The sequence below is a fragment of the Loxodonta africana genome, chromosome 3 (genome assembly GCF_030014295.1).
Source record: "Loxodonta africana isolate mLoxAfr1 chromosome 3, mLoxAfr1.hap2, whole genome shotgun sequence".
NCBI classification, from domain to species: Eukaryota; Metazoa; Chordata; class Mammalia; order Proboscidea; family Elephantidae; genus Loxodonta; species Loxodonta africana.
In genome coordinates, this window is record NC_087344.1 from 102,637,785 (window position 1) to 102,664,744 (window position 26,960).

General features: G+C 36.1%; 1 protein-coding gene and 1 pseudogene across 4 annotated transcripts in view; one reads left to right on the forward strand and one right to left on the reverse strand.

Annotated features, from left to right (window-relative positions):
• The window catches only part of DOCK7 (dedicator of cytokinesis 7), a 271,372-nt gene that overhangs the window by 65,094 nt on the left and 179,318 nt on the right, over window positions 1-26,960 (reverse strand). For all 4 annotated transcript variants that reach the window (XM_064282069.1, XM_064282072.1, XM_064282070.1 and 1 more), the window contains 3 exons: window positions 26,076-26,215; window positions 23,579-23,748; window positions 22,403-22,557 (listed from right to left, as the gene is read on the reverse strand). In XM_064282069.1, the coding sequence (XP_064138139.1) occupies window positions 22,403-22,557; window positions 23,579-23,748; window positions 26,076-26,215 (465 nt within the window). The remainder of the gene's footprint in view (window positions 1-22,402; window positions 22,558-23,578; window positions 23,749-26,075; window positions 26,216-26,960) is intronic.
• LOC111751022 (U6 spliceosomal RNA) lies at window positions 3,746-3,841 on the forward strand (annotated as a pseudogene).

Sequence of the window (26,960 nt, forward strand, 5' to 3'; positions counted from 1 at the left end):
CAGAAAGTTAACAACAAAATAATGTTTATCAGATTTAGAGAACCACTGTTTCCTACGAAAGGCCAGGGGAAAAGTCTTAGGTCATATATGAGCAAAAATGGCTTTTTATAAAAACAAAGTTGAAATGCTATTTTCAATATTCAGTCTACATTAATATATAGCATGTAAAATATAAATAAAAACTAAGAATAAGAATGTTTACAGTACCATTTATTGGACATTTACAACCCTGATGCTATGCACTTTACATAAGTTACTTCATTTAATTCCCCAACAATATTATGAAGCTGGCTGTACGATTTCAATTTTACAGGATAATAATGATCACAACAAATGTGATGACAAAAAATAACAAATTTTTAAGTGTGCTAGACACTGTGTTAACCACCCTATCTTATTTAACTCTCACAACAATCTTAGGAGACAGTATTAATATTTCTAGTTTATGGACAAGGAAACTGAAGGCTAGAGAGGTTACCTAATTTGCCCCAATTAGGCATTCTCACAGGATGGTAATCCTAGTTTACCAAACTCCAAAGCCTATGCTCTTTACCATCTACTACATTTAATATTTGGTTAATAAATATACTAAATGGAGGAGCCTGGGCAGCACAAGCAGTTTGCTATCAGCTGCTAACTGGAAGGTTGGCAGTTTGAACTCACCTAGCTACTTCACAGAAGAAAGACCTGGCGATCTTCTTCCATAAAGATTACAGCCAAGAAAACCCTATGGAGTGGTTCTATTCTATAACACATAGGGTTGCAAAGAGTCAGGGGCCAACTTGACAGCAGCTAACAACAACAACAACAAACAGACTAAGTAATAATAAGAAAGCAATCGAGGCGTTGTTGAAAGGAAAGGCAGACGGAAGATGAAAATGGTTAATTGTTGAAGTCATGATCTCAGCTACCACCTTACGCTTCCCTCTATCCTGGATGATGACAATTATAGCAACTAACACACAATGTTCACTCTTGTGCCAGGCACTATACTAAGCATTTTACACATATTAACTTATTTATCCCTACGAACAACTCAAAGAGACAAGTATTACTGTTCATCTCATCTTACAGATAACACCACTGAACCACCAAGAAGTTAAATATTTTGCACAAAAATTTGGAGTATATGGTGGAGCTGGTATATCCGAACACAAATTGTGGCTCCACAGACCAAGCTCTTAAGCACTACATTAACTCCTCTCATGGATGTGTGCACAGCTAAGTGAATTCACCTACATAAACTCACTTAACGACTATGCTATACTGCCTCTGACCTGGGCACAAATAATTTTAACCCTTTCGTTTCCAAATGTACAATCTTCCTCATAATGAAAATGCTCCTTTATTTTATTTTTTTTAAAAAGGCACTTTCTTATAGCTGAACTTTCAGGTATACGTAGAGTTACTGACTAAATTCTCAATTAGCTATTTTTTATAAATACAACTAAAAATTATTCTGAACTTTACAGACATAGGCTGGCATTTCTTATATGCCCCACATAAATTGACCATAATGAAGAGACACATTTGAAGAAAGTTAGACAAATATGAAAAAGACTCAGTAATGTAAAGATGCCAGTTTTCCCTCAAATTACTCTGTAGGATCAATGCAATTCCAGTCAAAATCCCAATAAGGCTTTCCCTTGAAGTTTGACAGATTGATTTTAAAAGTTAACTGGGAAAAGCAAAGGACCAACAATAGTGAAGACACTCTTGAAAAAGAACCACGTGTGATGGGGGACATCATTAATTAGTAGAAATTTGCCACATATATAGCCAATATGAGATTACTATCCAGGATAGTCTTCCTCAACCACTGTTCCATGAGAGAATTATGCCCTACAGAAAATGATTTCAGGGTAGGTAGTTAATATCATTCTAGATGCAAGGGAAGAAGTCAATTCATCACCTACAATCAATGCCTCAGATTTCTATCTTAATTTTCAGGTATCTAGGAACGATCTCTAGAATATAAAAAGAATTATTTCATAGCACAATTACCAGAAGTAAGGAAGAGGCCCCAGAGTCCCACATCCTTTAGGCGAGATTCGTATCTCTTCTTCCCCATCACAATACTCACAGCTTCACTTGTACTATCTGCCTTCAAACCGTCAGGATTAATCACATTATGCCCTTTATTCTTGTTTTTGTCTGTCATCTTAAAAAGCCCAGCCTCTGGAAGTCATCTTTCACACCACAGATTCTGATCAGCATATAACTCTTTACATTGTCTTTTCTGACTTCATTTGCCACTCTGTCCCATCTCCTAAAACCTTCACTATGACCTCTAGAACTCATGGTCAGTCATCACCAAAACTGCCTGTAAATTCACTACCTTCTCTGAACATTCCTTTTATTTTCTTATTCTAGTTAAAAACCTTTCTGTCTCCCTTGAGGCCAGGAGGTAGGAGAGGAGAAATCCCCTTCCTTCTGAATTCTGATTTCAGCATATTATCTTCCTCCTCTATTAAAAACATACAGCTTTGAATCTCACTTTATCAGACTATACCACCTGCTCTCATCACTGCAGTCATATACTGATCCCCAGAACACTAGCCCTTATATCTTAAAGCTGTCAGTTCCTGCCTCACCTTCAATGTTTTCAACACTACTCTTGTCATAGTTCTTGGTGATTTCAATACCCTGTATTTGATCCTCAAAATATCCTGTGTACTTCTTTAGTTCCTTAACCAACTCTCCCCATTATCAAGAATACCACTTAATTCACACGTGCACCCTCACAGTCAAACCATTTTAGGAGTTAATGGGACAAAACATTAAAAAAAAAAGTCAACCAATAAATGTAGATGAATGATAAAGTAAGAAAATTACATTTTTTTTCTCAACGAAATAAGTGATTCATGACAGGATTATCAATAAATGTTAAATCACTAAGTAAAAGGTTGCTTAAAAACTGAATATTAGTATGGCCCGAAAATTTTCACTACACAGATTACTTGCTAATTAAAAAAAGAAAAATAGCAGTCACCACCTTGATAAGTATCAAACTTAGCATCGCTAACAGTGAGGCACTTTGCATTAGGTACCACCTGATAGGATACTATATAGTCACAGTACACCTACAGAGTATCCTAGCCAAAAATGTTTAACCTAAATCTACTCTAGCCTTTGTACATCATAACTTCTAGTTTAGAGGAAATATAACAGATAGAGGAACAGTTAAATAACGTATTATGGAAACAAGGAGACAAAACCAGAATGTGGAAAACACTACAAGTCAGATGGTCTCGTGCTTTAAAAAGTCAACGTCACTCAGAAAAAAGAAAAAGTGGAAAGACAGCTATTAATTTAAAAAGGCTAAAGAGACATACAATCAAATGTACTATGTAAACTTTGGTTAGATCCTGGTTTGAAAAGAAACTGTATAAAAATGTTATTTTGAAACTGAGGAAATCTGAATATGATGACATTAAGAAATTCCCGTTAATTTCCTTAGGCGCGATGATGATATAATGGTTATGCAGCAGAATGTCCACTTTCTGAGGAGACACACACTGAAATAATTTAAGAATGAAGTGTCACATCCTCAATTTATTTCAAATGATTAAAAAAATAACAAAAATGTGGTCAAATGTTAACAACTGTTGAATCAAGGTGGTAGATAACTGGGTGCTTATTAAACTATTCCTTCAAATTTTCTGTAATTCTAAAATTTTTCATAACAAAAAACTGTAAAGGAAAAAATATTGAGCTAAAACATTAAAAGCACATATTCTTGTTCTTGCTTCAGCAGCATATATACTAAAATTGGAATGATAAAGAGAAGAATAGAATGGCACCTGCACAAGGCTGACAAACTTGTGAAAACAACATTCTTAAAGGCATCAAACACCTAATAAAAAATTGGAAGAATTACTGGGTGAAATCTAAAAGACGGAAAGAATAAGAATCGAAAAGGAAAAGAGAAAGCAAATTATTAGTTGAGAGTGAAGATTGAGAAAGAGATAAATTTGTTGTTGTTTGGTGCCATCAAGCCGGTTCCGACTCATAGCAACCCTATGTACAACAAAACAAGACACTGCCAGGTCCTGCGCCATCCTCACAATTGTTGCTATGTTTGAGCCCAGTCTTGCAGCCACTGTGTCAATCCATTTTGTTGACAGTCTTCCTCTTTTCCGCTGATCCTCTATTTTACCAACGATGATGTCCTTCTCCAGGGACTGAACCCTCTTGACAACACGTCCAAAGTATGTGAGACACAGTCTGGCCATCCTTGCTTCCAAGGAGTATTCTGGTTGTACTTCTTCCAAGATAGATTTGTTAGTTCCTCTGGCAGTCCATGGTATATTCAATATTCTTGGCCAACACCACAATTCAAAGGCGTAAATCCTTATTTGGTCTTCCTTATTAATCGACCAGCTTTCTCGTGTCTATGAGGTGAATGAAAACAACATGGCTTGGGTCAGGCCCACCTTAGTCCACAAGGAAACATCTCTGCTTTTTAACACTTTAAAGAGATCTCTTGCAGCAGATTTGCACAATGCGATGCGTCTTTTGATTTCTTGACTGCTGCTTCCATGGGTGTTTACTGTGGAACCAAGTAAAATGAAATCCTTAACAACTTCAATTTTTTCTCCATTTATCATGATGCTGCTTATTGGTCTGGTTGTGAGGATTTCTGTTTTCTTTATGTTGAGGAGCAATCCATACTGAAGGCTGTGGTCTTTGATCTTCCTCATCAGTAACTGCTTCAAGTCCTCTTCACTTTCAGCAAGCAAGGTTGTGTCATCTGCATTGAGCAGGTTCTTAATGAGTCTTCCTCCAATCCTGATGCCCGTTCTTCTACATATAGTCCAGCTTCTTGGATTATTTGCTTAACATACAGGCTGAGTAGGTATAGTGAAAGGATACAACCCTGACATACACCTTTCCTGCCTTTAAACCATGCAGTATCCCCTTGTTCTATTCAAACGACTACCTCTTGATCCATGTACAGATTCCTCATGAGCACAGTTAAGTGTTCCAGAATTCCCATTCTCTGAAAAGTTGTCCATAATTTGTTACGATCCACACAGTTGAATGCCTTAGCATAGTCAATAAAACACAGGTAAACATCTTTCTGGTATTCTCTGCTTTTAGCCAGGATCCATCTGACATTAGCAACGATATCCCTGGTTCCGCGTCCTCTTCTGAATATGGCTTGAATTTCTGGCAGTTCCCTGTCGACATACTGCTAAAGCCGCTTTTGAAGATCTTCAGCAAAATTTTACTTGCACGTGATATTAATAATATTGTTCAATACTTTCTGCATTTGGTGGGAGCATCTTTCTTGGGACTAGGCATAAATATAGAATTCTTCCACTTGGTTGACCAGGTAGCTGTCTTCCGATTTTCTTTGCACTGTATCCAGCACTTTATCCAGCACTGTATCCATTTGCTGAAACATCTCAATTGGTATTCCATCAATTCCTGGAGCCCTGCTTTTCACCAATGCCTTCAGTGCATCTCGGACTTCTTCCCTCAGTACCACTGGCTTCTGCTCATATGGTACTTCCTGAATTGGTTGAATGTCAACCAATTCTCTTTGGTATGGTGACTGTGTATATTCCTTTCATCTTCTTTTGATGCTTTCTGAGTCATTTAATATTTTCCCGGTAGAATCCATTAGTACTGAAATTCAAGGTTTGAATTTTTTTCTTCAGCTCTTTCGGCTTGAGAAATGCAAAGCGTGTTCTTCCCTTTTGGTTTTCCATTTCTGGGTCTCTGCACATGTCATTATAATACTTTACTCTGTCATCTCAAGCCACCCTTCAAAATCTTCTGTTCAACTCTTTTACTTCATCATTTTTTCCTTTTGCATTAGCTACTCAGTGTTCGAGAGCAAGTTTCAGACTCTATTCTGACATCCATTTAGGTCTTTTCTTTTTCTCCTGTCTGTTTAATGACCTCTTTCTTTCCTTACATATGACGTCCTTGATGTCATGCCATAACTGGCCTGGTCTTCAATCATTAATGTTCAATGTGTCAAATCTATTCTTGAGATAGTCTCTCAATTCAGGTGGGATATACTAAAGGTTGTACTTTGGCTCTCATCAACCTGTTTTACTTTTCTTCAGTTTCAACATGAAACTGCATATGAGTAATTGATGGTCTAATCCGCAGTAGGCCCCAGCCTTCTTCTTACTGATGATATTGAGCTTTTCCATTGTCTCTTTCCACAGGTCTAGTTGATTTGATTCCTGTGTATTCCATCTGGCGAGGTCTATGTGCATAGTTGCCATTTATGCTGGTGAAAAAAGATATCTGCAATGAAGAAGTCATTGTCTTCCAAAATTCAATCATGCAACCTCCAACATCATTTCTATCATCAAGGCCATATTTTCTAACTACCAATCCGTTGTCTTTATTTCCAACTTTCGTGTTCTAATCACTGGTAATTATCAGAGCATGCTGATTGCATGTTCCATTAATTTTAGACTGCAAAACTTGGCAAAAATCTTCAGTTTTTTCGTGTTTGGCCTCAGTGGTTGGTGCGTAAATTTGAGTAATATTCATATGAACTAGTCTTCCCTGTAGGCATATAGATATTATTCTATTACTGATGTACTTCAGGATAGATCTTGAAATGTTCTTTTTGTCGATGAATGCAACACCATTCCTCTTTAAGCTGTCACTTCCGGCATAGTAGACCATATGATTAAATGATTCAGAATGACCAAGACCAGTCCATTTCAGCTCACTAATGCCTAGGATGTCGATCTTTATGTGTTCCATTTCCTTTTTGATGACTTCCCATTTTCTTAAATTCATACTTCGCACATTTCAGGTTACGATTATTAATGGATGTTTGTAGCCGTTTCTTCTCATTCTGGGTTGTGCCACGTCAGCAAATTAAGGTTCTGAAAGCTTGACTCCATCTATATCATTAAGATTGACTCTACTATGAGGAAGCAGCTCTTCCCCAGTCGTCTTCTGAGTGCCTTCCAACCTGAAGGGCTCATCTTCCAGCACCATGTCAGACAATGTTTCATTGCTATTCATAAGGTTTTCACTGGCTAATTCTTTTCATAAGCAGACTGCCAAGTCCTTCTTCCTAGTCTGTCTCTGGAAGCTCAGCTGAAACCTGTCCACCATGACTGACCCTAATGGTATTTTAATACTGGTAGCATAGCTTCCAGCATCACACAAGCCCCCATAGTACAACAAACTTTCAGGTGTGTGGGGGTTGCTGGGGTTAAAATATGATTAAGATATTCTTGGTATGGTATTAACAATCAGTGAATCTCCTCTGAATAATCCCAGGTCTCATGCTGTACCTACAAATAATATCATAAATATAAACCCTGCATCCAACGAACTTGTTCCATAAGGAAACGATGTATCAGGAGCAAAAACTGACAAAACAGGTAACAGAAACAGATGCACAAAGACTTGAGATACTGCCATTAGGAGAGACAGACTATAAAACAATCCTACTTTCTATACCTCCCTGGCACCACACCAAAAAAGCTTAAAAATTTTGACAAAAAAACTACGAAGTATAAAGAAAAACAAATTTTGGGGAAAAAAAAAAATGGAAGAAACAAATGGCATTTTAAAAACTGAAATAAATTTACAGAATAACCAAATTTAAGAACTCAACAGATTGATATAATATCAGATACAGTTAGGGAGAGAATTAGTAAACTGGAAGTTAGATTAAAAGAAACAATCCATCATAAAGTATGGGTAAACACACATATGGAATACACAGAAAAGTAAAAGACATACATAGAAAGCCATAAAAGAACTAGCATATGTTTAACTAGAATATGAATACAAAAGAGACAGAACAGGGAAGAGGAAATATCAGGCAGATAACGTCTGAGGATTTTTACAAAACTGAAGAAAAATGTGAGTAACAGATTTCAGAAGTCCAACAAATACTAAACAGAATAACTATAAAGAAATTCAAAACAAGACTAAGCAGAGTGAAACCACAGAAAACCAATCCTAAGCAGAATATCATAAAGAAGAAAGAGGGGGAGAAAAGGACAGATTACCTTCAAAGAAGCAATAGTTAGGTCACAGCTGACTTATCAAAAGCAACAATGGAAACGAGAAGACAGGGGGAATGATGTCTTCAACGTGCTGAAAGAAAAAAAAAGTAAACCCAGAATTCTATTTCTAAAAAACAAAAAAATCCTAAATAATGAAAGTTAAATACATTTTTTTTCAAACACTTAGAGAGGTCACCAACAGCAAACTTATACTAAAGACTGTAAAGGATATATTTCACAAAGAAGAAATACAGTATCAGACAGAATGTCAGAAATTCAGGAAAAAATGAAGAACAAAGTGGTAAATATAAGGCTAAACCTAAATGATAACTGATTCTACTTAACCATAATAATGATAACGCCTTGTGGGGTTAACGATATACAAAATTAAAAATACTTGAAAATACCATTTGGCTTGGAAGAGAGGTAAGTAAAATTAACTTGCTCTAAGAACCTTGTATTTCCAGTGTGAAAATATACTGATTAACACTGCTGCTATTCTTAGGTGCCATCAAGTCGGTTCTGACTTGTAGTGACCCTATGTACAACAGAATGAAACACTGCCCAGTCCTGTGCTGTCCTCAGAATCATTGTTATGCTTAAGCTCATTGTTGTAGCTACTGTGTCAATTCATCTCATTGAGGGTCTTCCTAGTTTTTGCTGACCCTCTACCAAGCATGATGTCCTTCTCCAGGGACTGATTCGTCCTGACAACACATCCAAAGTATGTGAGATGTAGACTCACCATCCTTGCTTCCAAGGAGCAATCTGGTTGTACTTTTTCCAAGACAGATTTGTTCGTTTCTTTTGGCAATCCATAATATATTCAACATCCTTCACCAGCACCATAATGCAAAGGCGTCAATTCTTCTTCGATCTTCCTTATTCATTGTCCAGCTTATGATGCAATTGAAAATACCATGGCTTGGGTGTTGGGCACCTTAGTCTTCAAGGTGACATCTTTGCTTTTCAGCACTTCAAAGGGGTCCTTAATAGCAGATTTGCCCAACGCAATGCGTCTTTTGATTTCCTGACTGCTGCTTCCATGGGTGTTGATTATGAATCCAAGTAAAATGAAACCCTTGACAACTTCTATCTTTTCTCCTTTTATCATGATGTTGCTTCTTGGTCCAGGTGTGAGGATTTTTTTTTTTTTTTTTTTTTAATGTTGAGGTGTTATCCATGCTGAAGACTGTAGTCTTTGGTCTTCTTCATCAGTAAGTGCTTCAAGCCCTCTTCACTTTCAGCAAGCAAGGCTGTATCACCTGCATAACACAGGTTCTTCACGAGCCTTCATCCAATCCTGATGCCCCATTCTTCTTCATATAGTCCAGATTCTCTGATTATTTGCTCAGCATACAGACTAAACAGGTATGGTAAAAGGATGCAATCCTGACACATACCTTTCCTGACTTTAAACAATTGCAGTATCCCCTTTTACTGTTTGAATGACTGCCTCTTGAACTATGTACAGGTTCCTCATGAAAACAATTAAGTGTTCCAGAATTCCCATTATTCCCAACATTATTCATAATTTGCTATGAGCCACACATTTGAATGCCTTAGCATAGTCAATAAAACACAGGTAAACATCTTTCTGGCATTCTCTGCTTTCAGCCAGGATCCATCTGACATGAGCAATGATATCCCCGGTTCCGTGTCCTCTTCTAAATCCAGCTTGAATTTCTGGCAGCTCATGGTCAATATACTGTGCAGCCGCTTTTGAAGATCTTCACCAAAATTTTACTTGTGTGTGATATTAATGATATTGTCTGATGGTTTCTGGGAAATCTTGGGAATAGGCATAAATATAGATCTCTTCCAGTCAGTAGGCCAGATAGCTATCTTTCAAATTTCTTGGGCAAAGACAAGGGAGTACTTCCAGCACTGCATCCGTTTGCTGAAACATCTCAATTGGCATTCCGTCAATCATTGGAGGCTTGTTTTTTGCCAATGCCTTCAGTGCAGCTTGGACTTCTTCCTTCAGTACCACTGGTTCCTGCTCATATGGTACCTCCTGAATTGGTTGAACATCAACCAATTATTTTTGGCATAGTGACTCTAGAGTATTCCTCCCACCTTCTTTTGATGCTTCCTGAGTCATTTAATATTTTCCCCCATAGAATCCTTCAGTATTGCAATTCAAGGCTTGAATTTTTTTCTTCAGTTCATTCAGCTTGAGAAATGCAAAGCGTGTTCTTCCCTTTTGGTTTTCCATTTCCAGGTCTTCGCACATGTCATTATAATACTTTGTCTTCTCGAGCCACCCTTCAAAATCTTCTGTTCAACTCTTTCACTTCATCATTTCTTCCTTTTGCTTTAGTTACTCCATGTTCAAGAGCAAGTTTCTGAGTCTCTTCTGAGTTCCATTTTGGTCTTTCCTTTCTTTCTTGTCTTCTTAGTGACCCCTTGCTTTCTTCATATATGATGTCCTTGATGGCATTCCACAACTTGTCTGGTCTTCGGTCTTTGATGTTCAACGTGTCAAATCTATTCTTGAGATGGTCTCTAAATTCAGGTGAGATATACTCAAGGTCATATTTTGGTTCTCATCAACTTGTTCTAATTTTCTTCAGTTTCACCTTGAACTTGCATATGAGCAATTGATAGCCTGATCCACATTCGGCCCCTGGCCTTGTTCTGACTGATATTGACCTTTCCCATTGTTTCTTTCCACAGGTGTAGCTGATTTGATTCCTGTGTATTCCATCTGGTAAGGTCCATATGTAGAATTGCCGTTTACATAGGTGAAGAAAGGTATTTGCAATGAAGAAGTTGTTGGTCTTGCAAAATTCTATCACGTGATCTCTGGTGTCGTTTCTATCACCAAGGCCATATTTTCCAACCGCCGATCCTTCTTTATTTCCAACTTTCACATTCCTATGTCTAGTAATTACAATGCATCCTGATTGCATGTTCGATCAATTTCAAACTGCAGAAGGTGGTAAAAATCTTCAATTTCTTCATTTTGGCCTTAGTGGTTGGTGCATAAATTTGAATAATAGTCATATTAACTGATCTTTCTTGTAGGCATATGAATATTATCCTATCACTGACAGCATTGTACTTCAGGACAGCTCTTGAAATGTTTTTTTTTTTTTTTTGCCGGTGAATACAATGGCATTCCTCTTCAAGCTGTCCTTTCCAGCACAGTAGACCATACGTTTGTCTGATTCAAAATGACCAATACCAGTCCATTTTAGCTCACTAATGCCTAGAGTATCAATTTTTATGTGTTCCATTTCCATTTTTGACAACTTCCAGTTTTCGTAGATTCATACTTCGTACATTCCACGTTCCGATTATTAATGGATGTGTACAGCTATTCCTTCTCATTTTGAATCATGCCGCATCAGCAAATGAAGGTCCTGAAAGCTTGACTCCATCTAAATCATTAAGGTCAGCTCTACTTTGAGGGGGCTGTTCTTCCCCAATTGTTTTTTGAGTGCCTTCCAACCTAAGGGGGTCATCTTCCAGCACTATATCAAACAATGTTCTGCTGCTATTCATAAGGTTTTCATTGGCTAAATCTTTACAGAAGTAGACTGCCAGGTCCTTCTTCCTAGTCTGCCTTTGTCTGGAAGCTCAGCTGAAATCTGTCTGCCATAGGTGAACCTGATGGTATCTGAATACCGGTGGCATAGCTTCCAGAATCACAGCAACATGCAAGCCCCCGCAGTATGACCAACTGACAGACACATGGAGGACTGATTAACATTAGACTAGATGATTTAAGAAAGCATACTGTGGTTTCTAATGTAATCATGAAAGGAGTGGAAACTCTAAACTAGTAGGGAAGAAAAAGTGGAATGAGGGGGGAAATCAAACCAAAAGAACACAATAAATTAGACAAAAATAAACATGTAATAGGTGAGGCAAAAGAACGTACAAAATAAGTACATTAAATTTAACTACACTAAATGTAAATGAATTAAAAATTCTATTAAAAAAACAAAGATTAACAGACCAGATTAAAACATACAAGACAAAATCTAACTACATGTTGTTTTTTGTTTATAAACACACCTAATACCCAAGGAGGAGTCTCTGGGTGGCATAAATGGTTAAGCACTCGGCTAGTAACCAAAAGGATGGTGGTTCAAACCCATCCAGGAGATCCTTGGAAGAGAGGCCTAGTGATCTGTTTCCAAAAGGTCATAGCCTTGAAAACCCTATGCAGTAGTCCTATGGAGCAGATGTACTCTGCATATGTGGAGTCGCCATGAGTCAGCATCAACTCAACAGCAACTAACAATGAAAACAAAAATACGTAAGGATATAAAAACATTGAAAGTAGGAGGATGTAAAGAGGTATGCCCTATATATATGTGTATTTTTTTTTATGTATGTGTGTGTGTGTGCGTGTGTGTATAGAAAGAAAGCTAACATAGCTGTGCTACCATATAAAACTGACTTTAAGAAAAGTGTTATAGTTTATGTTGTCAAAAGCTCCAACTCACCAAAAATGTATATAATAGTTTTAAATTACTACATACCTCATAATATACCCTCAAAAGAAAGAAACAAAATCCTACAGAGTGGCAAGGAGAAATTAACAACACCTGTAATCACCGTGAGCCATCAGAATAAGCAGACAAAAACTGAGAGAAGACAAAGAGTCAAACAACATGATTAACGAATTTAACACAATAGACATATACAGAACACTGTAAACAAAAAACTGAATAATACATATTCTTTCCAAGTACATAAGATATTTTTAAAAACTGACAATATACTGGATCATAAAACAAGTTGACACAAATATAAAAAGCTGGAAACATGCAATCAGGTCAAAATCAGAAGCTAAAGCATAAATACAAAATTTCTTATGAGAGGAAATTTAAAAACGTCTTAATAGCCTGAGTCTAAAGAGAAATCATGATGAACTTTAGAAATACTTTGAACTGAATTATAAAAATACTACAAATAAATTGTGGAACATAACAAACAGTATTTAAGGGAAAATGTAAGGAGCCTTGATGGCACAATGGTTAAGCACTCAGCTGCTAACTGAAAGGTTAGCGACCCTGGAGGACAGAGCAGAACTGCCCGAAACGCTGTGAACCTTTACAGAAGCAGATTGCCAAATCCTTCTCAGCTGGACTGGCTGGTGGGTTTCAACTGATGGCCTTTCAGTTAGCTGCCGAGCACTTAACCACTGCACCACCAGGGCTCCTGTCCCATAAAGATTACAACCTGGGAAATCCTATGGGGCAGTTCTATACTGTCATATAGGATTGCTACAAGTCAGAAGTGACTCGACAGCATACAACAAAGAAAAACGTACAGCTTAAAGTACCTGTTGAGGAAGAAAGAATGATAATTAGTGAGTTAAGTAACAACCACTGCAAGAAATTAGAAAGAGAATATCAATATAAACCCAAAGAAGACAGGAAATAATTGAGATAAACATTCAAAAGCGAGGATTAACAGTACCTTGAAATTGTTTCTTTGTAAAAACTAATGTTATTTATCAAATTTCTGATGACACTGATTAAGATGAGAAAAGGTACAAAATGCCAGGCACAGAAATAAAAAAGTCTATATCTACTACAGATGTTACAGTATTAAAAATATCATAGAAGGTATTAGGAACAACTTTATATGCCAAGAAAGTTGAAAAAATAAAAACTACTAGAATGCCTAGTTCAAAAGGTCTGCCTTGAGCATTATGCTCTTTTAAGAACTATCTGTATGAGATCAAATTGACAACAGCAACTCAAAAGATTAGATAGGAACCTTAGGGGAAGATGAGTTTATGTTAATGAGGGGGAACAACTCAGAAAAGGAGGGTGGGAATGGTTGCACAACTTTAAGAATGCAATCAATGTCACTAATTTGTACACGGAGAAACTTTTTAAAAAAAGGTAACACTGACGGATTGTGATAAATGCAACTAAATGACACTTAACAATTTGTGTGGAAATTGTCAAATGAGAACCTAACTTGTTATGTAAACTTTCACCAAAAACTCAATAAAAAATCATTAAAAAAAATTTACTAGAATAACATCTACCAAGTGGAAGAAATAGAAATAAGAAATAGAAAACTTAAAGGGTCTTATAGCCATTAAAGAAATTGAATAAATAATTTAATAACTTTCAAAAGAGAAAACTGCAGGCCCAGTATGCTCTACCAAAATATTCTCCAAACATTCCAATAACAAATAATTCCAATCTTACAGAAGGAGTTACCGAGAATAGAATAAAAGGGAAAACTCCCCGGATTGTTTGTATTGGCCAACTTAACCTTGATTCCAAAACCTAAAAGAACATGAGGAGAATGGAAAATTGTAAGCATTCTTACTTATGAACATAGATGCACAAATCCGAAACAAAACATTAGCAAATCAAATCCATCAACATAAAAACACGAAAGAGTTGGGTTTAATTCAGGAATTCAGTGTTAGTTTAACACTAGAAAATCAATTGAAACTGGCTACATTAATTAAAAGAATATATGGCAAAATACTATCATCTCAATGGATGCAGAAAAAGCATTTGATAAAAATTAACAATTAATGATTAAAAATATATATGATTTTTAGCAAACTAGGAGCAGAAGTAAACTTCCATAATATAATGGTTGTTGTCAGCGGTCGTCAAGTCAGCCTGATTCACGGTGACGCCATGCACAATGGAACGAAATGCTACCTGTTCCTGCACCATTCCCATGATTGACTGCAGATAAGACCATTGTGATTTATAGGGTTTTCATTGGCTGATTTTTAGAAGTAGATTGCCAGGCCTTTCTTTCCAGTGTGTCTTAGCCTGGAAGCTATGCTGAAACCTGTTTGGCCACACAGCAATATGCAAACCTCTTCTGAACAGAAGAGTGATGGCCATGCATGAAGTGTATTAGCTGGGAATCAAATTGGGGTCTCCCACATGGAAGTGAGGATTCTACCATTGAGCTACCATGCCTCATTAATATAATAGAAGGTTTCTAAAAAACAAACTTGAAACACATATACTTAAGAATTAAAAAAATTCTTAAATATATTCTTAAGAATATAGGAAACCCTGGTGGTGTAGTAGTCAAGTGTTACAGCTGCTAACCCAAGGGTCGGCAGTTCGAATCCGCCAGGCAGTCCTTGGAAACTCTACAGGGCAGCTCTACTCTGTCCTATAGGGTCGCTATGAGTCGGGATCGACTCGACGGCACTGGGTTTTTGTGGTTTTTTATTTAAGAATAAAGTGTTGTAAATTTTTCCTTTAGGGATGCCCATAATCACCACTTCTATGCAACAGGGTTGCTATGAGTTGGAATTGACTTGACGGCACACAACAACAAAAACAACAGGCAATAATATACTGGATGTCCTACCGAGTGCAACAAGTAGTGAAAGAAAGAATTGAAAAGAAAAAACTAAACCTGCAGATGATTTGACTGTGTGTGTTAAAAAAAAAAAAAAAATATATATATATATATATAACCTAAAAATCCAGTGCCGTCGAGTCGATTCCAACTAAGTAGTAGAATAATTCTGTTGAAAACAAAAATCATTTTACAAAAATCAATTCTACTTTTATGTAACAGTAATCAACTACGAAAAAAACAGAATTTCTGAAAAAGATACCATTTACAAATGCACCAAGAAAACATCAAGGACCAAAAATAAATCTAACAAAATACGTGCTAGGCCTCTTTGATGAACACTATGAAGGTTTATGTATTCAGAGACTCGACATTCTCACTGACTGAATAGTGTGAGAATGTCGATTTTCGTCCAAACTGATGCATAGATTTCATGCAATCTCAATCAAAATTCTAACAGGTTTGTTGGTTTATTTTGTTTCTTGTGTTTTATTTATTTCAGTAGAATTCTACAAGCTGATTCTAAATTTTATTTAGAAATATAAAGGGCCCAGTTACCAAAAAGAAAAAAAGTTTTAATATATGAAAACTTTCTCTACATAATATTCAATTTTATTCTAAAACTACAGTAATTAAGATATTGGTTAGACAAGACACCAATGGAAGAGAGAAACCAGAAACAAACCTGCTCATACATATGCATATGATTTATAACAGGTAGTATTTCAGAGCAGTAAAAAATAATAATCATCTTTTAATAAAAATGGTACTGAGATAATGTGGAATAATATATCAAAGCAATCTAAGCTGGGACCCCAAATTATAGTGTACACTAAAAAAAAAAAAAATCAGTTGTAGGTAGATTTTAGGATAAATTTCAAAATGCTAGAATAGGAAAAAAAATTTCTTCAGATACAGAAACCACTAGCTATAAAGGAAAAGACTATTAAACTATTTTAAAATAATGTATTCTAATAACCAGATTTACCATTAAAAAACCCAAACCAAACCCATTGCTGTGGAGTCAATTTTGACTCATAACCATCCTAGAGGACAGAGTAGAACTGCCTCATAGGGTCTCCAAGGAGTGCCTGGTGGATCCTAACTGCCGACCTTTGGGTTAGCAGCCAAACTCTTCATCAGTACGCCAACAGGGTTTCCAAATTTATCAGTAAGCCCCACAGGAGATATTTAAACCACTTATAATTGACAATGGACTTGATCCAGAACATATAAAGAACATCTACAAATTATTCAAAAAAAAAAAAAAAGTAACCCTGTAGAAAATGGGCAAAAAACTCAAGACACTTCAAAAGAGACAATTTAAGTGGCCAACATACATTTTAAAAAAGTGCTCACCCTCATAAGTCATCAAGGAAATGAAAGCTACAAGGAGAAACAACTATAAACTACCAGATTGGTAAAAATAAAAAAATCTAACAATTACAAGTACTGATGAACACGTGAAGGAATAGGAACTTTCATACAGCGGATGGAAGTATAAATTGAGAAAAACCTTTTGGAAAAACATTGGGCAGTATCTGGTATAGATGATAGATATATTCAATGACCCAGGAAATTTCACTTCTAGGAATATACCCTAAATAATGTGTTCACATGCATACAGGATACATGTAAAAGAAAGTTGATAGGATTGCTATTTGTAATAATCAAAGATCAGAAATCACTCATTTGTCTATGAATAGAATGGATAAGTAAATAATGTCTTCACATGCATACAGTATACATGTAAAAGAAAGTTTATAGGATTGTTATTTGTAATAATCAAAGATCAGAAATCACTCATTTGTCTATCAATAGAATGGATAAGTAAACTGATTTATAGAGAGATAATACAATTTATACAGCAATGAAAATCAGTGAAGCATAGCTACATACTATATCATGGATGAAAATTAAGATCATAATGTAAAACTAAACTATAATCGTTAGGGATGAATACTACCCTGCTAGGAAATTGTGGTGGTGTAGTGGTTAAGAGTTCGGCTGCTAACCAAAAGGTCAGCAGTTTGAATCCACCAGGCACTCCTTTGGAAACCCTAAGGAGAAGTTCTACTCTGTTCTATAGGTTTGTCAGAATTGACTCAATGGCAATGGGTTTACTATCCTACTACTACTCGTTGCCATCAAGTTGATTCTGACTTGTAGCAACCCTACCCATAGTTAAAACCATTAAAAAAAAGAAGGTAATTATCTCATTAGTCATGATAGTGGGTAGAAGAGGTGGGAGGGGTAAGTAGTTGTAGCTCGGTAAGAGCATGCTAAGGATTTCTGGAGTAAAGCCAATGTTCTACTTTTTGTCCTGAATAGCAGTTTACAAGATATTCACTTTATAATATTTTGTAAACTTATGCATTTATGTTTCATGTACTTTTTCATGTATAGTGTATTTCATATAGGAAGAGTTTAAAAAAAATAAAAGTGAGGTCAACAAAATTGAGAATAGTGGTCATTTCGAGGTAAGGGAAGGATCAAATTGAGGACAGAAGGGGAGTATCAATGGTATTTCCAATATTCTGTTTCTTAAGCTGAGTATTCAGTACACTACTGTCTGTTGTATTATTATATTGTAATTATACATATATTATATATATTCTTTTTATATATAATTTTACAATAATAAAAATAATTATTAAAAAGCATGCAGTGTGACGAGGGCAATGGACTCTGGAATTGGAGAGCCTCTATTTGAAAATCAGTGCCTGTTTCACATAAGGTGTCAAACTTAGCTAAGTTTGTTCTTGGACACAGCAGGAATTTTGATTATAGAAGACTACCTGGAAAAACTCCTCTGGTATGGACTATCCTATGTTTGGCTTAATTTTTAGGTCCACAGTTGTTATCTTAGCTTTAGTAAATTTTTTCTAAAAAAATAAAACATACTCCTGTGTGGGAAAAAAAATACTAACCCTATAAATGGTATAAAACAAGCAAATTTATATATCTTCATCTCGATACTAAAGAAGTTTTAGTTGAGGGTCTTTAGCATAAGGGCAGCCATCTAGACCAATGGAACGGAATTGAGAGTCCAGAAAAAAATTTCTTAAATTTGTGGTTAATTGATTTTTGACAAGGGTGTCAGGACAATTCTTTGGGGAAAGAATAGCTGTCTTACAAATGGTACTGGGACAACTAGGTATCCATGTGCAAAAGAATTAAGCTGGATTCCTACCTTACCTCACAGCATATAGAAAAATTAACTCAAAATGAATGCAACAGCTGAAACTATAAAGCGTTAAAAAAAAAAAAAGACCAAATCTTCATGGCCTTGAATTTAGCAATGGGTTCTTGGCTGTGACACCAAAGCACAGAAGAAAAATTAGATAAACTGGGCTTCATCAAAATTAAAAATATTTGCACTTCAAACAACACCATCAAAAAGTGAACCCAACAGACCTAAAAGCAGGGATGCAAACAGAAACTTGTGCACTAATGTTCACTGTCACACTATTCACAATAGCCAAAAAGTGAAAACAACCCCAGTGCCCATTGACAGATGAATGAATAAACAAAATGTGGTATATCCATACAATGGAATATCATCCAGCCATAAAGAGAAATGAAGTTCTGATACATGCTATAACATGTTGTCAAGGTTCATTATGCTGCGTGAAATAACTCAGATACAGACAAATATTTTACGATCCCATTTATATGAAGTATCTAGAATAAGCAAAGACCAAGGTTTATCAATGGTTAGCAGGGGTGAGAGGGAGTAGGAGTGAGGAAGGGAGAATTATTGCTAATGGGGCACCGAGTCTCTGCTAAGAACACTGAAAGAATTCAGAAGTGGATAGTGGTGATGGTTGTACAACACAGTGAATGTTAACTGATGTCACTGAATTGTACATGTAAAAAAGGCTGAAATACCAAATGTTCTGTTATATATGTTTTTACCACAATTAAAAAAAAAAATGAAAAGATAACCCACAGAATTGGAGAAAATATTTGCAAATCTCATCATCTCATAAAATTTGTATCCAAAATATATAAAGAACTCTTTTAACTTCATAAAAATGACAAATAAGACAATTTAAAAATGCAAAAAAGATTTGAATACGACAAAGAGCCCATGAAAATATGCTCAACATCATCAGTAATAAAGAAAATGCAAATCACAATGACTTCTCACTTCACACCCATTGCTGCTGCTGTTTTTTTTGCCATCAAGTCAATTTGGACTCATGGCCACCATGTGCGCAGAACAGAACTGCTCTACAAGCTTTTCAAGGCCGTGGCCTTTCAGAAACAGATCGCTAGGCCTATCTTCTGAGGTGCCTCTGGGTGGGTTCTAACAACCAACCTTTTGGCTAGTAGTCAAGCTCTTAATTATTTGCAGTACCCAGGGATTCCTTCACATCCACTAGGGTGGCTATAATCAAAAAGACAGATAATAAGTTGGTGAGACAGTGGTGAAACAGAAACACTTATTCACTGCTGGTGGGAATGTTAAATGGTGAAGCCAGTTTGCAAAAGAGTTTATTTAGCAGTTTCTCAAAATGTTAAACATAGAGCTACCATACAATCCAGCAGATCCTCTGTTTTACACATATATACCCAGAAGAAATAAAAACATATGGCCACACAAAGATTTGTACACAACTGCTCACAGCAGCATTATTTCATAACAGAGAAAAAGTGGAAGTGACCCAAATGTCTATCAACTGAAGAATCAATACACAAAATGTGGTATATCCATACAATGGAATATTATTCAGTAATAAAAAGGAACAATGAATAAAGCACTGATAAATGTTACAACATGGGTAAACCTCAAAAACATTATGCTAAGTCAAAGAAACCAGGCAAAAAAGATCACATATTGTATAATTCCATTTATATGTAATGTCTAGAACAGGCAAATCTATAGGCAGAAAACAGAAGAGTTGTTGCTGAGGTCTGAGGGGGAAGGAAAATGCAGAGTGACTACAATTGGGAATGAGAGTTCTTTTCGGGGTGATGAAAGTGTTCTACAATTAGACTGTGGTGATGGCTGTAAACTGTAAATATGTTAAAAACCACTAAATTGTATACTTAAAATTGGTGAGTTTTATGGTATGTAAATTACATCTTAATAAAGCTTTTTTAAGTTATCACGTGGAGAGCTTCCATAAATATTGCAGTTTTCTGAAAGGAAATCACTTAAAATTTTTAGAACTTCATCTTGCTTTAGGCAGTTTGCTTCCTCCCTGCCTCCACACCCCTCCCTCTTTAAGGGGCAAAAAGTACAGGAGCAGAGTAAAATTGGTATTTTTTTAAACATGAAAAAGTACAAGTCTTCACAAGCTAAACAACTGGGAATATTCTTGAGGCTGATAAAGAATAACACGGATTTAAAAAATAAAGAATGGAGTAGGTATAATTCATTTTCAAAGTTTTCAATGACAAAATACAGAGCTTCATACCATAAACCTTGAGGTAGTTAGCAGTCTTTAAAACAACTTAGTACAAGATAGGTACTGCGGTGCAATGAGTTCCTTTATATGGCCTTTTGCCTTGGTTCTTTGGAAAGACAGCGTGTGAGATACTCCCCCAAAGCCCTGAGGAATTGTTACCTGCCCTAGTTCTCTGGAGAAGCAACTTGGGGAGGCAGGGAGGAGTTGAAGCTCCCAGGTTTGTTACTTTTGCCCAAGGGGTTCCCCAGGTTGACTGACATTTCTTGGGTAAGCTGCAAACACCTTGATGGTTTGATACTTTTGTCTGGTAATTAACAAGACCTCAGTTGACTGATATCTCATGCCTAACTGATGATTCTTTAAACTCGGGTTTAGTGAGGGAGCCCCAACCTTGAAACTGATGCAGATCAGGATACATAAACTGCTGAAAAAGAGGTTTCAGAGAAGCTTCCTGGTTGAGAGCGAGCGGCTGGCTAAAAGCTGCGTGGGCCGAGAAGCAGACCCACGTGGGAGCCGAGTGGTCCTGAAGCTGCTACACTGGCTATGAACTGGGCCAGTTAGCAGTGGACAGGACAAGGACAGGGAGGCCTGACAGGAGAATGGCCTGATGGCAGAGAGCAGCTAAGAGACCTGAGCAACCTGCTACACTGGCTGTGAGCTGGGCCAGTTAGTGGTAGAGAAGCCAACAGTGGAAAGCCAGCAGCAGAGAAGCCTGACAACAGAGGACAGCTAACAGAGATGAGAAAGCTGCTACAGTGGCTGTGAGCTGGGCTAGTCAGCTATGGAGAAATCGACAATGGAGAGCTGACAGTAATGAGCTGATGGTGGAGCGGCCTGACGACAGAGAGGCATGATAATAGAGAGCAGCTAACAAAGCTAGGCAAGCTACTACAGTGGCTATGGGATGAGCCAGTTAGCAGTGGAGAGGCCAAAGGCAGAGAGCATCTGCTATAGAGAACCCCAATGGCAGAGAGCTGTTGGTAGGAAAGCAGCAGCTGAAAGACCTCAGTGAGCTGCTACACTGGCTATAAGGTAGGGCAGTTAGTGGCAGAGAGGCCAATGGCACAGTGGTCAATGGCAGACAGCAGCTGGGAGGGCTGTCCTAGTTGGAATCCGTCCTGCACTGAAGAAGAGAGGGATGTGCTCTTCACTTTGGGGAACTTTCCAGACCTTGGCTGTGTGCTTCCTGATTCCAAGTTGTTTCTCTTATTTCCAAGTCAATCCTGATCCTGAGTTGTAACCTGCTACTTTCTAATAAGTCATATAAATGTGAGCTTGGCTTGTGAATTTTGTGTGGTATTGCAAGGAAGCAGTGGGGTGGTGGATTGCAACAAATTATCAAACCCTGCAGAGAAGTAGACAGTGCCATGGGACGAGGGGCTGGTTTCAGAAATAATGGAGAAGTGGGAAGGTGGAGACATACTTGACCTCCACCTAATAGGAACCAGCTTTGTGCTGATCTGATTTTTATACCTCATGAATTTAAACAATTGATTATGCTGTATTACAGGTACTATTCTAGGAACCTTAATGTTTCCATAAAATAAATAAAACTCAGAGAATTTTTGTATCAGCTAACATAGTAACCTTTGTTATTTAAGGGAACCTCTTTGTAAATATTTTTCTTTCCACAAGAAATTCCTGTAGGAGGATTGTTTTTACCGTTGATGTGAGGAGGAAACTGCCAGGCCTTGTCAGCTGAGGGACTGATGTTCCTGCAATTGCCATGGCAACTGTTTGGCTTATCATGCTTCCACTCTCACTTTCATAATCATCGGTGGCTACACATATTGGTCTTCCTCGTTGATTGTGAGTCTCTGGAGAAAAATAATTCAAAAGTACAAAACTTCAGGTTAGCTCTACTAACAATTACTGAGCATGCAGTTCCCTTTCCTATTCTCCATTATTCTTTAAAAGAAAAAAACCATTCATATGTAATATTAATCATTACAGTAACTTCCTTTAAAGAATATTTTTAGTATTTTAAACGTTAATTCATTCCTATTGAGGTAATTTATAGTTTTATAGAGAACTCTGGCTAGTAAAAAATGATATAATAATATAAAAATTTCTGTCTTCAGATAATAAACCTATTTTAGGGATCAAAATACTGGAAAAACTACTCAACTATCAATCCCTCAAAGGCAAAGAGTTGGTTATCTTTGTATCACCAGCACTTGTCAAGAGTTCTTAGCACATATTAAGTACTTAGAAAATTATTATTTTTATTAAACTTGAAGAAATTTATCAGGTTAAATACTAGTTTAAATGCAACCTATAGTGTTTTACGTCAGTGTAAGAATTTAAATAAATTTTAAATATGCAGAGCAAAAGCAAAAAACTTTCTGGATACTACTTTTTAAAAAACAACGAAACTTCAAGTTATTAACCCAGTGTTACTAATAAACACAATTCCTAGTATTCAGGTGAACACTAGCTCCAATTATATATCTAAATAAAATTGAGACTGAGGTTGGTAGACATCTGTCAAGTTTTCTTTTTTCTATTTCAGATATATAATACACAGTCAAACCTACTTCCTAAAAGGTAAGTATATATATGTATATCTGTATACACATGTATATAAAAAAACACACTGCTATAAAATTATTATTTTGAAATCCATCAAAAGAATTACTTACATGACTTGCAGTGAATTCTCTCATATAGCCTAAGTTTTTCTGTAATGTGATTAAGTATTTCCAGTTTACTTTCGTCAGTATACATATTTCATTTGTTTTTTCCTAAAATAAGATCTTTATCCTTGAGGTATTTTCTAACCCCTTTAAATGAACATTGGGCTTTGCTTTGAAAGTTTGTCTTAAATTTAGTAAATACCTGTAAAATCATACAGCTGAGGTACAGTTTCCATGATAATGCCAATCAGAGGTAGATACAACATGGCCACTCGGGCCTTTATCTGGGGGTCAGAATACCGTGGGTCTGAGTCATGACTGGAGAGTAAATTGTGTACCATATTGATGACTTTTTTATGCAATCCAAATAAACTATTTTAAAAGAAGAATAGTGAAGTCAGAAAGATTAGTATATTAAAAGATAACAATAAGTCATGATACTGAATCAATTTTGTTCAACTTCTTAACTTTGCCACATATTTGCATATATTTCTCATTTTAAAATTAAGGAATGTCTCTGTATAAAAATAATAATTGAGAAAAAAGGAAATGTTATACAAATTCACTTAAGAATAAATCTGAATTTTTTATATTAACTCCTTATTAGTACATTTGAATACTCAAGAATTTATGATCACTTACCATTATAAATTAAGGAGAACAAAAGTAAAATGTAAGTTGTAAACTTTATTTTACTAAATCAGATCTTTTAACATATACCAAAAATACATTTTTATTTCCTTTTTCTGAAAGAATACACCATCTGATGGATTAGGTAGTGTGTCCACTTTGTACTTTTTATAACCTAAAAGGATTGGGTTTAGGACACACCCTACACTGTAATAACCTGTTGCTGTTGAGTCAATTTCGACTCATAGCGACCCTATAGTACAGAGTAGAACTGCCCCACAGGGTTTCCAAGGAGCAGCTGGTGGATTCAAACTGTCAACCTTTTGGTGAGTAGCCGAGCTCTTAACCACTGTGCCAGCAGGGTTCCAATTGAGATACAGCAGTTATTAAAGAAGTGGTTTTCAGAGTGTTGCTGTTTTTAAAACATATCAATGGATTCCTTTTTGTCCAAATGACATTTTATTCAGTATAGCAAATTATAAAAGTGGTGAGAAACAGGGGCTGGAGGTCCACAGTTTACTCACTTAGTTTGCCCTCCTCATGCCCCAACCTCTGCACCCTTCTATCCTATATGGAAACCCATTAAACACCTCTTCAGAACACCAAAGCTCTGCAATATGGAAAATTACTTCTTTAAAATATATTCCTAATTGGGGAAGGTGTCATTATGGGAAAAAAATGTCTTATTTGCAGAATATTTGGCCTTTCACAATTTACTGAGTATTGATCATGTTCCAGACATCTTAAGAACTTAATAAATCTCCTCTTTCATTCATTCAATGAATACATCAGGACTTTCTTGCAAAACCTGCACTACAACATTTCCTTTATTGTTTTAATGGAGCTCTTACATGAAGTTAAACTGTATTATAAACTTATAATGGCCCTATAATGAGAAAAATCGAAAAAAAGCAATTACTCAAGTGAGTTATAGTCATACAGATTTCTGAAAACAACTATTAAGACAGACAGACCCCTGTCACCAATGTTCACTGCAGCACTATTCACAATAGCCAAGAGGTGAAAACAACCTAAATGTCCATCAACAGATGAAGGGATAAACCAAATGTGTTATATACATACAATGAAATATTACTCAGTCATAAAGAGAAATGAAGTCCTGATACATGCCACAATATGGATGAACCTTGAAAAAGACTATGAATGAATAAGTTAGTCATAAAAGGACAAATACAGTATGATCACTTACCTGAAATAGTCAAATTATATAGAAATCAAAGCTTATTAATGGTTACGAGGTGTGCAAAGAAGGAGGAAAAGTAAAGCTATTGCTTAGGGAGCATTGAGTTTCTGTAAATGGTGGTGGAATAATTCAGAGAAGGACAGTGATAATGGTTGCACAACATGAAGAATGTAATCAATGCCACTGAATTATAAAATCACTGAATTGGCAAATGTTTTGTTATATATAATTTTACCAAAATTAAAACAAAAAAGATAACATACCCCAAAGGAATGCTAAACTACAATACATCAAGCTATTTCTATAAATTCCAATCTTCAGACAATATACCTTTTTCTTACTGTATCAATTTCCAAATGTTCTCTAGAAGTATACACACCTTTGGAAGTCTTAAAACCTAAGGGTATTTGTTAATAAGGCAGATTTTGAAATAAAATACAACATAGTATAATGGCAAGTCATCAATTTTCCTCGTAAGAAATCAAACAGACTAGGCTATTTGCTCAACTGAAAAAACACCTACTGGATATAAACAAATTTAAGAGTCTTAGCTACAAATATGCGCCATTATTTTATGTACTATTAAAATAGAAAATGCTGCCAAATAAACCATGATAAAACCCAGAAACAGCCACTGATTTAAAGACATACCTCTAATGCAGAGATGATAAAATTAAAAAAAAAAAAAAACTTTCTTAAAATCAATGAATAGAGAAATAATATGGGTGCAGAACATAGGGAGCTGAGAGGCAGGAAAAAAGTAGAAGAGTATTCTGTTGATTGTTAGGAGGTGTAAATGGGATACTACTGTCTCATTGTTTAAAATCAAATTGATATTCTTCAAGACAAAAACTGGTCTACTCACCCTTCAGCATCAGGGTCTAAAATGACAGCAAGCTCAGTTAAAACAAGTCCTGCCAAATAATGCTGTTGGCGGAAAGGTACAGACAATTCAAACATATTTGCAATCTTCTGGTCTTGTACATTTGTGGAAAATCCAGAACTCTGTTGTGGAATGAGATGAAAAAGAACTATAATAGCTGTGCAATAAAACATCCTACAGACAAACAGCATTACAACAGATGAAGTGTAAACATTATCTAAAAGTGACATAAACTTTTTTTTTTTTAGGGGTAGCTTCTTTAATATTACTATTATGAACACTGGAGAAAGTAACCGTTTTTACTCTTGGCATAGGAACCTATGATGAAATAAAACTTTTAATTATTTTCAGTTTCCTTTTTCTCACAATGAACCTTTTCCATCTATTGTGTCCTTTATTTAGTCACTTAATGTTTCAATATCATACTCTGAAGAGAAAATAAGGCAATTAAGTCCAAATGATAAACTTACGCTCACTGTAGAGTACAAGAGAAATATTTATAGTCAAGTCTATAGGTTTCTAGAGAAATTCCAAAGAGCAGCAAAACTGTATTTTAAAGAACATACTATCTCTGGAAAATTACAATCATCTTGAATTTTACTCACTAATTGAGATTTTAAAAGTTGTTTAATATTGCAAAATGGCATTGCCCAAGATACACTTAAAGGTAAGAGTGTCTTCAACCTCATCCCCTTCTATCCATATTCAGGACCAATTAACTATACGGGGTTTCTTAGAAACACAGCAACAGGTGTCCAATTTTCTATGGAGAAATCATCTTCCTGACAAGTATACAGAATTTCCCCACCACTCCCTTGCCCCAAAAAGGAAGGATGTCTCTGTCATCTATTAGAATCTAAAATTACA